At 36.8% G+C, this 14,110-nt stretch overlaps 1 protein-coding gene across 1 annotated transcript in view; it reads right to left on the reverse strand.

Moving 5' to 3' along the window:
- Nucleotides 1-5,471: 5,471 nt before the first annotated feature.
- Nucleotides 5,472-14,110, reverse strand: part of CHRM3 (cholinergic receptor muscarinic 3) — a 163,707-nt gene continuing 155,068 nt past the window's right edge. Inside the window, exon 4 of the mRNA XM_026043283.1 lies at nt 5,472-7,445. Within this exon, the coding sequence (XP_025899068.1) occupies nt 5,618-7,445 (1,828 nt within the window). The 3' untranslated portion in view covers nt 5,472-5,617. The remainder of the gene's footprint in view (nt 7,446-14,110) is intronic.

Genomic DNA, 14,110 nt, shown 5'->3' on the forward strand with positions numbered 1-14,110 from the left:
TTCTAAAATTTGAGTTACGATCAAAAAGCACTGAAAATACCACATTCAGAAATAAAGACCATGCATGCTGAAAAATATTTATGAAGGAAATACGGGAAACCATTTCTTGAAGCTAAGCAAAACAGAACTAAACCTAGTTCCACTATCGGTGCATGAGTTATCAAAAGTAGCATTTACTGTGGCTGGCAATTTCAGCATCATTTTGTATATGAATCCCTATACATTGCTCTATATTTCTCATACWCAGTGCTATGTCACCCATACGTTATCCTTCCAAGATATCCACAGTGCACAGAGTTACGTAGGTACAATATGCATACCACATACACGCTCAAATAAGCCATGAGATAAATAGCATTTGTCTGAACACTTTGTTACCTGCAGTCTTTCCATTAAATGACCTCTCTCAGGGCTTACTGTACTTTTTCTAAGCCATTTTTGTATATGATATTATTAAAAAGAAAGTATTTAACACACCTAGGAGAGTGTCTAAAAATAATAACTATTTTTCTTGAGGAAAAAAAAATCATGATCTATATAAAAGTACAATATCATATTTTCAATGTACAATATAGATGGTGAAAGGTAGACAAAGTCCTGAACTACCAATAAGTTTAACCAATGAAGACTGTGAAGATCTGCTAATGACATGAAATATTATGTTACTCTTTCTCAGCCAAATGTGGAGGAGAGGGAATAAATATAGCATAAAGTTCCAAACACCTCTGTTCACCCACAAATGGTTTCCAACAAATAGCTTGACTGAATTAGCTCCACTGTGTCTGCTTACTTCAAAAGCAGAAATACAAAAATGCCCAAGTACCAGACATTACAAATTTATGTTTTCCCATATGTATCTGGCAGCTGCTAAAAGTGGAAAAGTGCACAAAAGCCCACAAATAATCCATGCCCAGTAATACGAAGAAAGCCCTAATTAAATAAGATTTTTAATTCTATCAAATCCTGAGCATGATCAAAGTCATATATGACTTTACTAAGCTTCCAAACAGAAACACTTGGGTGTTTTCTGAGTCCAGAAGAGACATCCATCACTACAGATAGCTGAAATAGAATGGACATCTGTACATAACTCTTGCAGATGTAAGTCTACAAATGCATATCACTTCAGCCTTCTGCTTCCAGATAGGCAAATGAATAACTGATAAAAGAAATACATAGTCAAGTCATATAGTTCATCACCACACAGAAAAACGTTGACCTGGAAGACAATTTTGAATAAAGTTGACATGAGTCAAAGAATATTTAGTTTCTCCCACTGAACATGAATGTTTTCAGAAACTTTCAAGGGAATAAAAATACCTTGTGATTCATGAACTGGTGAAGCTCGAGCTACTGAGTCTTGGTAGAACCTGCTCTTGAGGTGCCCAGACAGAGGGGCAGTTGCAGCCTCTCTCCCTGCCTGGGGCATGCTGTTATGGGGCATGAGCATCTGCATTAGATGSAATCTGCTCAAACCTTCCTTATGGTCTTCCATTTTCTTAGAAAAGAAAAAAAAATAGACCTCAGCACTACAACAGTTGAGGCTAGCAATGTGATTTCTTATAGTTTAAGAGCAGTTTAATTTGTCCAGGAATTTTATGGAAAAGAGAGATGGATACAGCATATTTTGCAGAACAAGTCTGGGAGACATTTGGAGTACACTGAGGTGTTGGGGTCTCTAATTTTAACTTGGAGAGGAATGCATATGTGGTCAGATTTTTAAGGATGCAAGTGAGATGCAATTGATCTATAGCTCAGCACTATACTCCATGACAGCCCATGCCATACATATGGCAGCATGATGATGTGGATGCATTCAAAAGTACAGACACTGCAGGTCATGCCAAAAAGATAAAACTAATTTTCCTTTCACCTTGATGTTTGCACTCTGTACAGGCAAGGAGAGCACATTTTGAGACTTGCATTCACTTCTTACATATACAGATTGACATGAGCCAGTACTTTTTAGGGCATTCTTACAAGAATAGGAAGAAAATACAAGAATTGAGACAATAAAACAAGAAAGAAAAGCTATATAAAATTGAGGAAGGTCACCAACCTTCTCATAACATGTGTGGGTATCCTCACAAAACTGCCAGATACCTTCAGGTTGTTTATTTTTAAGAATAGTTAAGACCACCAGTCCCTGGGAGCGGCTCAGGCCTTTCACATATCTGTTTAGCTTAAGAATAGTGACAAATAGATGGGCAATTTACATTTGGAAGAAGTGTGTTATGTTGTAGTAGGATATAATAGTTCATGCACTCTGATACTTGTCCCTGTATCACTGGTTCCGAATTTTTTTATAGCCTCTACTTGTACAGAAGCAACAAATTTTCATCATACAATATTACAACTCTGGGAAAAGCAAGCAAATACATTACAAAATATTTTCCTGTGGTCAGGGGCTGACAATGATTGGAGGTTATTCTACAAAGCTTTCTCTAGGCAATCCCATGGCTCCTGTCTGGCTACAGCATCTCTGATTTCTTGATCCTCTTCAGATGGAGTCTAATCTTGTATTATTGCAATTAATGGGGGTGAGACCTSGCCTCTGAAAAGCCAGCCGTCCATTTGAGGAACAGTTACGGGCCTGAACTGTTTGTCTGCCCTCAAAATTATGCTTTTTATTATGTTTCTGACTTAATTTTCTTCATATAGATCATCTGTTGAACTATGCTTGTACGGTTAAAAGTAGTGCTGTGTCAGATTGTACCTTCTGGTTTTGCCTTGTTCTCCTTCTGCAATCCATTATGTGAGCCTATATTCATAAATAATATATCCACTTGTGCATATAGTTAAAAGTCTTTGTGTGTGCATGGGCTTAATGCAAACACATACAAACATAAAGTACAAATGAATTTGATCCCCACAGTATTTGTAACACGGCCAAATTCTTAATATTTTATAGTGCATACTCCATTAAATAAATATTTAAATTGATCTATGCTACAATATGTGTATATATAATTTATGAGGCCTGTAAATAATGTTTTAAAACCTGTTCACACATCAAAGAACAGATTGTTTATTTTTCTCTTAAAACAATCAAAGGGCTTAATTTTTTCCTATTATGTAAACAGTGGTGATGGACACTTTCAAAGAAGCTTAACTTCATTAAAAAATAATAGTTTCCTACTGTAAAATCATTACTAATTTATGGCAATAAATCCCTGTGATGAACTCTGGCTTCCTTATTTACTCTCATATTTTGTGTCTTAGGGGCACAGCACTACTCTAGATATCAGAATAATATGGCGATATATATAGATATAGATATATATTTAATATTTAAAACATGAGTTAGGTCAACTTGAGTAATGAATGTACTTCATGTACGTGCTTCATTCTGTAACTAAAGGTCTTAATTTTTTTTTGCAACATAAACAACATTCTGTGGGTACCTTATAAGTCTTTGGTTTTATGTGGCTACCAAATCTGCAAGCCAATTCTGGGTTTCTTTGGCTCAAAATGTACTTGTGACATATAGGTCAAGTGGCAACTCTTTTTTTTTTTCTTGTTTTATACTAAACTCATACTTGTAGTACACTTGCAATATCATTTGCAAGCTTACTTTCAGGCAGGCATTTTAAACAACTCATACAAAAGAAATATTTGCATGTCAAGAGTATTTGTTTTAGTGACATGAAAGCTAGGTATACTATATTCACTTCTCAAGCAGACCTTTATGAATCACTTTAAAAGGACACTACAGCTGAAGACTGAAGAGCAATATTTATCAACATTAAATAAAACATTTGGTGAAGTATGTATAAATATTTCTTCATATGAACATAACACAAAATTAAATAGTTCAGATACACAGACATCATTTAATATATTTCCACTGTTGTCAAAATCATCTGTAAACACCATCTCACACTGAATACAAAAGCAGCTTTTACATCAGTTCTGTGTTCACAACACTGATGCCCCTTTGTAAATGAAAATTCTATTTTGTTTTATTTTCAGCAAAATAAGAGCTTAAGCAGCCAAAAAAAAAAAAAAAAAAGTTTTGGTCAGTTCAAAGGAGAATACAAAATTATCCTTCAACATGTAAGTAAATCAGATTTAAAACAATACTTTAAAGTACAATCCTTTCCCCAGGGGATCTCTGACTTTTATAAAATCACACTATGCTCGGTGCAGACCACATCACAAATACCAGGAAAGGCCAGCTATAAATAGTAAAGCCCTTTTTCTTTCTTTTTTTTTTTTTTTTTTTTTTAATTTATATTATCAAAAATGGACAGGTTACAAATTTGTAATATCCACATTTTTCGAAGTGCTTAGTAACTTGAGATTAAACAGATTTGGATGCTTTTCTACTGATTATTTTTAGGACACATTCTGGAAAAAAAAATCTCCAAGACTTTCCAGTGAGCTTCCTTCATTTGCAGAGCAGCAATGTGTTTCTATATACCAAGCTTTGGCATCAGGACATTGCCCAGGCAAACAAAGCTGGGGGCTCCCCCAAGTCTACCCAGAGAAAACCACAACATGACCTTCAAGCCACGAGCTCCAGGCTTCCTGAGCGCTGCTGCTAAGCACAGGTTTGGGCTCTTGACAGCCTATGGTGACAGCAACGCTCTGCCCTGAGCATGAAGTTTGGCTCCTGCAGCTCTTTTAAGAGGCATGGTCGCTTTGGGAAGAGATACTCTGCTCAGTGCTCAGGTCATAGTGTGCCCCATTTTAAAGCTCTGTAGACTGTTTGGGTTTATGGGCTGTGTTTTGGTTAGCTCCATTTTAAATCTTTGCAAACTTAGTTTCAAAGTTAAATTTTAATTTGAGAAAGCAAGGAAGGAGAAATATATTAATAAAACAATTATCTGATCTTTTTTTTCATTGCATTGCATTGCATTCATACACAACTGTAGAAAAACCTAGACCAACCTCTTTCCTGGTATGTGTGTATTGCAGAGGTGTGAATGTATGCTATGCATACATACACACGCACACACACACATAGATATAACATGAGCTGCACACATAGATACTCTGCAATCAGGAGCCAGGGATACAGTTAACAATACACCAAAAGAGTAGTAGACAGGAAGCTCTACTTGGACAACAAGAAGCAATTCTGCAACCTATACAGTGTATCAAATAATTTCATAATCCTGTTTTTCTATCTTGCTACGTCCATACGTGACTTGAATTGAAAGTTGTTGGATTCCTTGAAAACAGAAAAGTTGGACTAGCTAGACGTGCTTACCTGAGATCCCAGAGTTGATTACAATCAAAGAGCTGGGCAGATCAGTAATGGGTTTATAATTGCTATACAGCTTCTTGCAATTTTGTAGGAAAACTTTATTAAGTCTTTCATTCCTTAGTAAAAACATTGAAGTTTGTTAGTTTTTGCTGAATGCAGATTTGATTTTTATATTAAAGTGGATTTATTAAAAGGATACATAAGCCTGACAGCTGCTTTCACGTCTTGATGTTTAAATGTTTGAATCAGCACCCTGGAACCACCCTCCCTCCCCATCCCATCCCATCCCATCCCATCCCATCCCATCCCATCCCATCCCATCCATCTCATCCCATCTCGTTGCATCCCATCCCGTCGCATTCCATCCTCCCTTGTTATTGTTTTATTTGTTTAAAAAATACTATTCTATGAAGCCTCCCTAGGGATCCGCTTATGAAAAATGACAGACTGCCTTTGCTGATACTGCTGTTTGCGTCGTTTCCGTTTGTCACACTGGCACAGCAGTAACATCTTGAAAGTGGTTCTGAAAGTTTTGTTACACAGTGCATAGCACACGGGGTTCACCGTGCTATTGATGTAGCAAAGCCAGTACCCCAGGTCCCAGACAGGTTTGGGGATACAGCTTTTGCAAAAGGTGTTCACCAGAACCATGATGTTATATGGGGTCCAGGTAACGATGAAGGCCAACAAAATGGCACTAAGTGTTTGTGCCGCCTTCTTTTCTTTGATAAGTGACATTCGTTTTCGCTTGGTGATCTGACTTCTGGTCTTCACGGCAAACTTTTTTGCCAGGGTTGCTTCCTTGAAGGACAAAGGCAGGGCTGCAGATGTCTTGGCCCCTGGTGAAACGCCATCAGATGCTGTGGCCGATTCTACTGCTGACCCTGGCTGAATAGGAAGCTTTGAAAAACTCTTTTGGAAACTTCCCCCATCCTGAAAACTTTTTGGAGGGTGCATCTTTTTAGCTTTCATTTCCTTCGAATCTGTGTCAGATTTCTGCAGTTCGTCCCCTGAATCATGCAAATCTTCTGAAGAAGGTAGTTTTGTGGAGTTGAGGATGGCACTGTGACCAGGTAGCTTCAGCACAATCGAATAGATAGCTCTGGTCTCTGCAGCAATGTCTTCTTCATCGGAGGAGGCCGAATTTTCAAGAGAGGCAGCAGCATCGTTGTTGTTCCAGCTGTCGCTGCTGCTGTGCTCTTGGTCCCCCTGGTCTGTGTTGGGTTCCCAGCTCTTCATTGTGAGCCAGAAGTGGCAGCGTCTGTATTTCCTGCGCGAGGAGCGCTTCATGCTCTGCCGCTGCAGCTCGTAGCTGCTGCAGCTGCGGGAGCTGCCGGTTTGGTGCACAAAGCGCGCCGCCTCCGCCTCGCTGCCCGAAGCCTGGAGCCCTGCTAACTCTTTGGTGCGTTTCTCCGTCTCCTTGTAGATCCTCCAGTACAAAATACTCATGATGGTGACTGGCAAGTAAAAGGCAGCTATGGCAGTGCCAAAAGTGATGATAGGTTCACTTAGAAATTGGATAAAACATTCGCCAGGAGGCACAGTCCTCTTGCCAACAAAATACTGCCAGAACAGTATGGCAGGGGCCCAAAGAACAAAAGAGATGACCCATGCTAAACCAATCATAATTCCAGCCCTTTTGGTTGTTCGTTTGGCTCTGTACGTAAGCGGCCTAGTGATGGAAAAATACCTGTCAAAACTTATAACAAGGAGGTTCATGACAGAGGCATTACTGGCGACATAGTCAAGGGCAAGCCAAAGATCACAGGCCAAGGTTCCCAAAGCCCAGTGGCCCATGATGATGTACGAGGTGTAGAGATTCATGGAAATTACTCCAATGATCAAATCTGCACAAGCAAGACTTAGCAAGAAGTAGTTGTTGACTGTTTTCAGTTGTTTGTTAACCTTAAATGCAACAATCACTAGGATGTTTCCTATGATGGTCACCAGTGCAAGGGTCCCAGTGAGAAAAGCAATCAAAACCACTTGCCAGACACTGTGCCCACCCAGTGGGTCTTTGTTTGTGGCATTTAGGGACGTATTTGCTGATCTTACAGTGGAGAAGGGAAAAGTCTCTGTTGTCTGAGGGAAATCATAGCTGCCAATGAGCGATGCTGCTTCATCAAGAAGTCCTGGTCCATGGGAATCTCTCTTCCATAAGGAGCTCACATTCGCAAACAGGGGAGAGGCTGAATTGTTATTGTGCATGATCATTGTGGCTCTCTGACATAGTCTGCAGTGGGCGAAAATAGAACAAAATAGAAAAACAGCCAAGTGAACAAGTGATGATAGTAAAAGATATTTTTTTTTACAAAATCTCATATGCATAAATTTCCCCAACACTTTGAAAGTTATCTTTAGAAGCAAAACTGTCTGTGACACTCTAATATATAATATAGGCCTAATATATAATAATAGGTCTAATACACATGTGGTAGTGCTCAACTTAGAGATGTGATTACTCTGGACTCTTTGTAGTATTTGTATATTGTTTTCTTCAAAACATCCAGGTACAGGATAAACAAAATCCCAAGTGAATTTGAACCCTCAAGAGCACTAAAATGGCCCCATAACTCTATGAAGGATTGGCCCTAAACCTTACAACTCAACAACCTGCTCTTCCGGTGCCTTCAAAAACCAAATGAGAGACATGTGCAGCTCCCAGCCTTCCAGGATATAGTCAGTGTTGGACACCAGTACTCCTGTGACATTCGCAAAATACAGGCCCAACCTCAGTTGCCTGCAGCTACAGCTGCAGACAGACCYCGGTATTGTCGCATCTTTCATTACTTTAAAAGTGTAGATATACAATTTTTTTGCATATCTTTTAATGTTTGTTAGAAGCTACCATATCCTCTGTGACTGTACAGATCTCTTCATTTTCATTGATATTTTGGCTGTCTGATAAGGATATTGGAAGTTCTCAATACTACTTTTTGCACATGGCACTATTCTTTTATTTTTTTTTCCCTTAATTGGGACTAAAGATTTTGTATGTCTAAAGACTTTAAAATGTCTTTGGGGTAACACATGTTAAAATTTCCTTTGAAAGTATGGTCTTCAGAATCAGTAAAAATGTTTGGCAGATGTCAGAGCAATCATTAAACACCTTAGGAAAAAGCATGAATGGGATTCATAATTAAACCTTAAACCTTCTTCCATAAGTACTTGAAATACATGAAGTCACACTCAGAACAAGTTATTTCATTAACTCCTGTGGTCTACTCTCTAGATTCATTTTTATCAATCACTTTTTTTCATCAAGTAGCAAGAATTCTTGTGAAGAAGTTTTCTGCTGATTGTAGATATTCAATAAAATATGCTGTGAAACTCAAATGTTTCTGGTGTAACTGTGAATTAGCCCAGACTCAATTTATTATGACCTAATATAATGGTATCAAAATGGACTTATGTTACACCATATTTAAAAAGGAGTTTCTCATCTAAATTCCTAATTAATTTCTACATTCTCATTTCCTTTGGACTGTGTTTGTACTTTTGCTGTGTTTTTTTGCATAAAAGACCAAACGATTTTAAATGCTATAGCTCCTTTCATATATATCATAAATAGACCAATATTTAGTTTGCTTACCTCATGCTCAAAAATTAACATAGAAAACATCTTTGGGGATCTAAAGAAAATTAAATATTCAGCTGCCTCCTGTATTAAAAAGTTACAGGGAGGTTGCCTTATTCTAATACAATTTAACTCATTTTTGATGCATTTATCATTTTATCATACAAGATGCAAACGTAATGATAAGAGTAAATACTGCTCTGGGATAGCATACATTTTAACTTTAACTCTTTTTCTAACCAGAGTGATTGTAAATTTGGAGCGATTTCAAGTATGTCAAATCTAAAATTATATTTTAGATTATATTTTATCAAAGAACTTAGACATTTCAATTTCTATTTTCTTTGAAAAGTGGGCATGAAGGAAATATTGCTGAATATTCACATAAAAAGACTTTACAGACATTGGGAAAATTTAATTGTTAAGTCACTCTTCTAAAATGTAATATTCATTATTTTAAACCATTTTAAATGTTCATTTACTATCAGCAGTATTTAGACATTAAGTCATATGATAACAGAAGACAACTGTATTTTTTTTTTTCTAGGAATAGTTTTCCAGATGACACAAAGATTTTGAAAACAGCTGCTGCTTTAATTGATACACTAAATGCTTATCTTATTTTCCAGATCAAAGTGCCAGTCTGCTTTAATACAGAACAAACAGTAGATACTTTGATCTAGGAAGGAGATGAAATGTTTAAGCTGTACCTAATACTTTGCAAACAAAAATAAATTAAGACTGTTTTCACCATTATGAAATGAGAACTAGTATCAGGATATTACTTATTATATGAGMTATTATTATGATCTACTGTTGTTTCATTAATCTTACTAATAATTTGTTGATAAAAAAATTGAAGTGAAAATATAAAATAATTTCAGATAATTTCAATTTTCTTTTTTCACTTTGAAAGACTGTGGAGTTATTTTATCAAAATCTGTACACTATCATAAAAATAATTTTAAAATTAAAATCTTACTTTTTTATGGAAAAAAATCACTAGTATCAGAAAAGTGAAGCAATTCAATGAGAGTTGTGAGGAATGTAACTAATATGAATTATTTGTCTTTAAGTAGTTCCGTAAAATAGAAACTCTGAAGAGAATTAGAAAAGTAAATATACAATAGGAACAGCATAAGGTAACCTACAATTATGTGTTGTAAAGAATTGGATTTAATCTAGAAATTAAAACAAATGCACTACATTGTAACTAGGCAAAAACCTTACACTGATCATATTATAATTATATTATTATATTGTAAAAATGACTTAATCCTTTGAAAAAACACAGAAGCTAACTAGAATTCCCCRAATTTTCTCATGACTAGATACAAATAAAGCTTCTAAACATCGCATTATAGTGGCTATCAAGACATGTGTTTGTCTRTTTTTAGCCTATCACACATTTCTTCTGCTTGATGGATTCAGACTTTCAGAGAAATTTCATTAGAGGATATAAAACAATCAGAGTAACCACTCTTATCAGTTTTATGTAATAGATATAAGAAGTAAGAATAAAGACCTTTTAACATACTGAAGACTGGCCCTGAATTTGTACCCAACACATAATAATGCATAATTTGTAGCTAATACATAATTCATGTGACTGCCTTCCAAAGGATTTAGGGCATGTGGAGGAAATGGTGGGTGGAAGAAGGGCCCATGCTAGATTCCAATAACAGTGTGAGTGATGAAACATGACAGGGAAAAGAAGCAAATCCTTTGCTGAAAAAGCTGGAAAGGAAGCCATTGGTGTGGGGTATTTCTTCCTACAAATTAAAATATGATGCCAGCAAATGCATTCATTTACTGTATACTAAAGAGCTATAGCGAGCCATAGCATTTTACATTGATTTATACATTTTGTCCATCGGTGCTTTTGAAGCCTTTCGCCTACTGTCTGAAGACTTTTTTCTGTAATCCTATAGAAATCCATGGGTACAATGCTGTTTCACAGCTGCAGAAGATTTGGGATCTGCACGTGGAAGCATGTGGAGCTGCTGAAATGCAGTTGCTGCTGGAGTGAGTAGGGCATAGCACCATGTACATTGATGCTGACCAAATACCAAATATTCCTCTCCTAAGAAACGTCCATATTAATTTTAAAGATGAGGCAGAGCAAAGTGGTCATCAGTTTTAAATTCAGCTCAAGAAGATTTCTTTTATACAGTGCACTGCTATGAGCAATCTGATGACTCTGGATGAACAAAGCTAAGTTCATTTTTTTTATAAACAAAGCAAGCATTTACTAATTTAAGTTTCATGAAGATGGTTCCACGAAAAGAAACATGCTGAGGTCTATTTCACAAAAAGGCTATAAATAAGTGAAGAAGAACCTGTAATTAGACAACAGATTTCTAAAAGAAAGGACAATATTCTGCCATTTTCCAAAGACTATCTGTAGCAAACTTTTGAAAGAAAGATGAAGAGAAGAGCATGAGTGGATAAAAGGTAAGCTACAGTGTTTAACRTGTGCTCTGAGGCCTCTTTCATCTGTACTGCTATGTGATATCTGTATGGTCATCCTTTTTTCTTTTATTTTAATCAAAAATCTACAGACTTGTCAAACTGTTTCTCTCAAGAAAATCTACATGGATTTTTCTGAAACAATTTCTGTATACTTGCCCTCTATTACAGAAGCTGTGGCATACCATGTGTTTTTTCCTTTGTCTCCTCTGGCTATACCACTTCCGATTATGAAGCTCGGTTAGTTCAGGTCACTAAACACGCACAACACATCCCCATGGATCTGTCTCACACTGCCTCAAAGAAGATKCAGAAGTGCAGAAATTTGCACAGTGTGAGATAGACTCATCTCATCTACACGCTTGAGATGAAAGTCTGCAGAAAGGCATTTGCAGAAAGACAGAGGGCCTAGATGGGAATCACTCTTGCTTTTCATTCACACCTCTTCACACATATTCATACCAACTCTAAACTCATGCCTTGACCAAAAATAACATTCATTTAGATATCTATACAAATGGACATCCCATGTACTCAAAAATCACCACAAATTAGATAYTTTCATAAAGACACATGGAAACCTAATGTACAAGAGCATTTTCTTTTGGAGGAGATGGTGAAACACTACTCAATGTGGGCATGAAAAAAGAATACTCTTCAGTTCTGAGTGATTGCTCCTGAGCAGTCCCTTAATCACCACAGCAAGTGTTGAAATGGTTTCTGCCAATTATGTGCAGGTCAGGGTGGCTAGCTACAGTGAAACGGAAATCTGCATCAATAACACCAGTGGAAAACATCCTTTCTGCAGTATTATATTTAAGAAGTAGAGCCATCTTTTCTAGAGCTCTCAGATGAGGTCAGGATAGTATGAGAGAGATCTGAAATGACCATGGAACTGTATACCAGAGATTATTAGTGCTGTCGGGTGCAGACTTTATTTCTCTGATATAATGGTAGAAAGCAGCAGATGAAAGTCATGAAGCATCTCCTCCTCACACATACACTTACAAAACTCTACAGGACAACATATAATGTCAAGTACTGTTTGAGAAGTCTAAAAGGTCAGTTCAGACTTCTGATGATACCACTATAGCATTTTTCACAAAAAGTACAAGCTGATACCATCTAAGATAAAAAGAAAGTGTTAGTAGTATGGTGAATATAGTCCTTTGCTGTTCTCACTCTTACAAGTTACTGCAATTTAGGTGTAATCTAATTCAGTAACAAATGTATTACCACATTTTCATTTCATGGGACAAATCTACCTTCACCACCATGATCACCACAACTCTCTTTTCAAGCAATGACTAGATTTTCTGCACTTCTGCACTGTTTGGCCGCTGAAGAGGGATTTCAATGCTTCATGAGGCCACAGCAAGCTGAGTTATTTTTCTCTTTCTAAAACTACCATGCATTTTCTAGTTTGTGTATAAAAAACACTACAAGGAAACAGAGTGCTCTRGGTGCACGGCTCAGAAAGAACAGCACGCACTGTAGTGCTGCTTGCAGCACCTTCCCAGCAAGCCAGGCCTAAGCAGGTCACAGACAGCCTGTCATGMAACCAAGCGGGACAGGCATCACAGACACTCCCATAAAATGCAACAAAATKAAGTGCAGCCAGAGCAGGGAAAACAAAACAAATCTGTGAAATGATCACAATTYTTACCAGGTTGAGAGCTTACAAATCATAGGTGTGATATACTAGATTAGAATTTCAAGACAGTGAGTAACAATAAAACCTGTTTTCTTGCCACATACAGATTTACCTTAGAGTACTGCCAGTGGTTTGAGGCTTACTTTTTTTGTTGTTGTTTTTGTTTTTTTAATGAGAGTTTATGAAGGGTACTGGAGAGAAAATTGAGAGGGATCTCACCAAGAACCATTGTAAGGAAAGAAGGGAGCAGTTGCAGAAATGATCATGAATTGCAAAAGATAGGTAAAATTCAAAACTCAGACTTTTGGAACAAACTAATTCAGTGAACACTGCTGAGTTAAGGGAAAGCCAAATAGAATAGACAGTAGGAGCAGTTCAGTCACAGTTTTACTTCATTTCACTTCACTTTGCTTATTTCATATTTCTGTTATTTCAGTTATTTATTTTACATTTCAGCTTACCATATCTTTTCCTTTCCTTAGATTGTCATATTCACAAACACACAAGCTCAGTTTATTTCAGAGGAATATATTATTTTGCTGTCTTTAAGAAGCTCCAAGATGAAATTTCCAGGAAGACAGATATCACTGTTTAGGCATGGCTGCATAAGACCCCCTCAAAGTGCTAAATTTTAAAATTTAAGCATTTTACATTTAGCAAAGTAAAACATATATATGCATTTTAACATTATGCTGAAATTATTCCCAGGTTGCATATGCCAATTTTTCAAATCACACATTTTCTTTTAAACATAATATATATTTTCAAAAACTTCAGATGAAAAAAATGACATCTTTTTTTCTATCTAGCAACAATTCACACTAGCATTTAGGGTTCTACATTTATTATACAGCATTACTATTATTATATACCATTATAATATTACCTGCAGCTAATATCATACAGATAATGTATTCTTTATAGACTTGTGCATGTAACAGCAAGAACAGTGCAATAAGCAGYGATGAGGAACTCAGATTTACAAAGACTTACTTATATTAGTGATCAACATTATTACACTCAGTAGGGTTTTGCATTTTTGCAGTACCAAAATACAGACATATAAACTGATTAATTATTCATTAATGACCTGGATGAAGGGCTGGAGTGCTCCCTCTGCAAGTATGCTGATGATACCAAACTGGAAGGGGTAGCTGATAGCCCTGAGGACTGTGCTGCCATCCAGAGGGACCTGGAC

The sequence above is a fragment of the Nothoprocta perdicaria genome, unplaced genomic scaffold (genome assembly GCF_003342845.1).
Source record: "Nothoprocta perdicaria isolate Ctin4 unplaced genomic scaffold, notPer1 scaffold_328, whole genome shotgun sequence".
NCBI classification, from domain to species: Eukaryota; Metazoa; Chordata; class Aves; order Tinamiformes; family Tinamidae; genus Nothoprocta; species Nothoprocta perdicaria.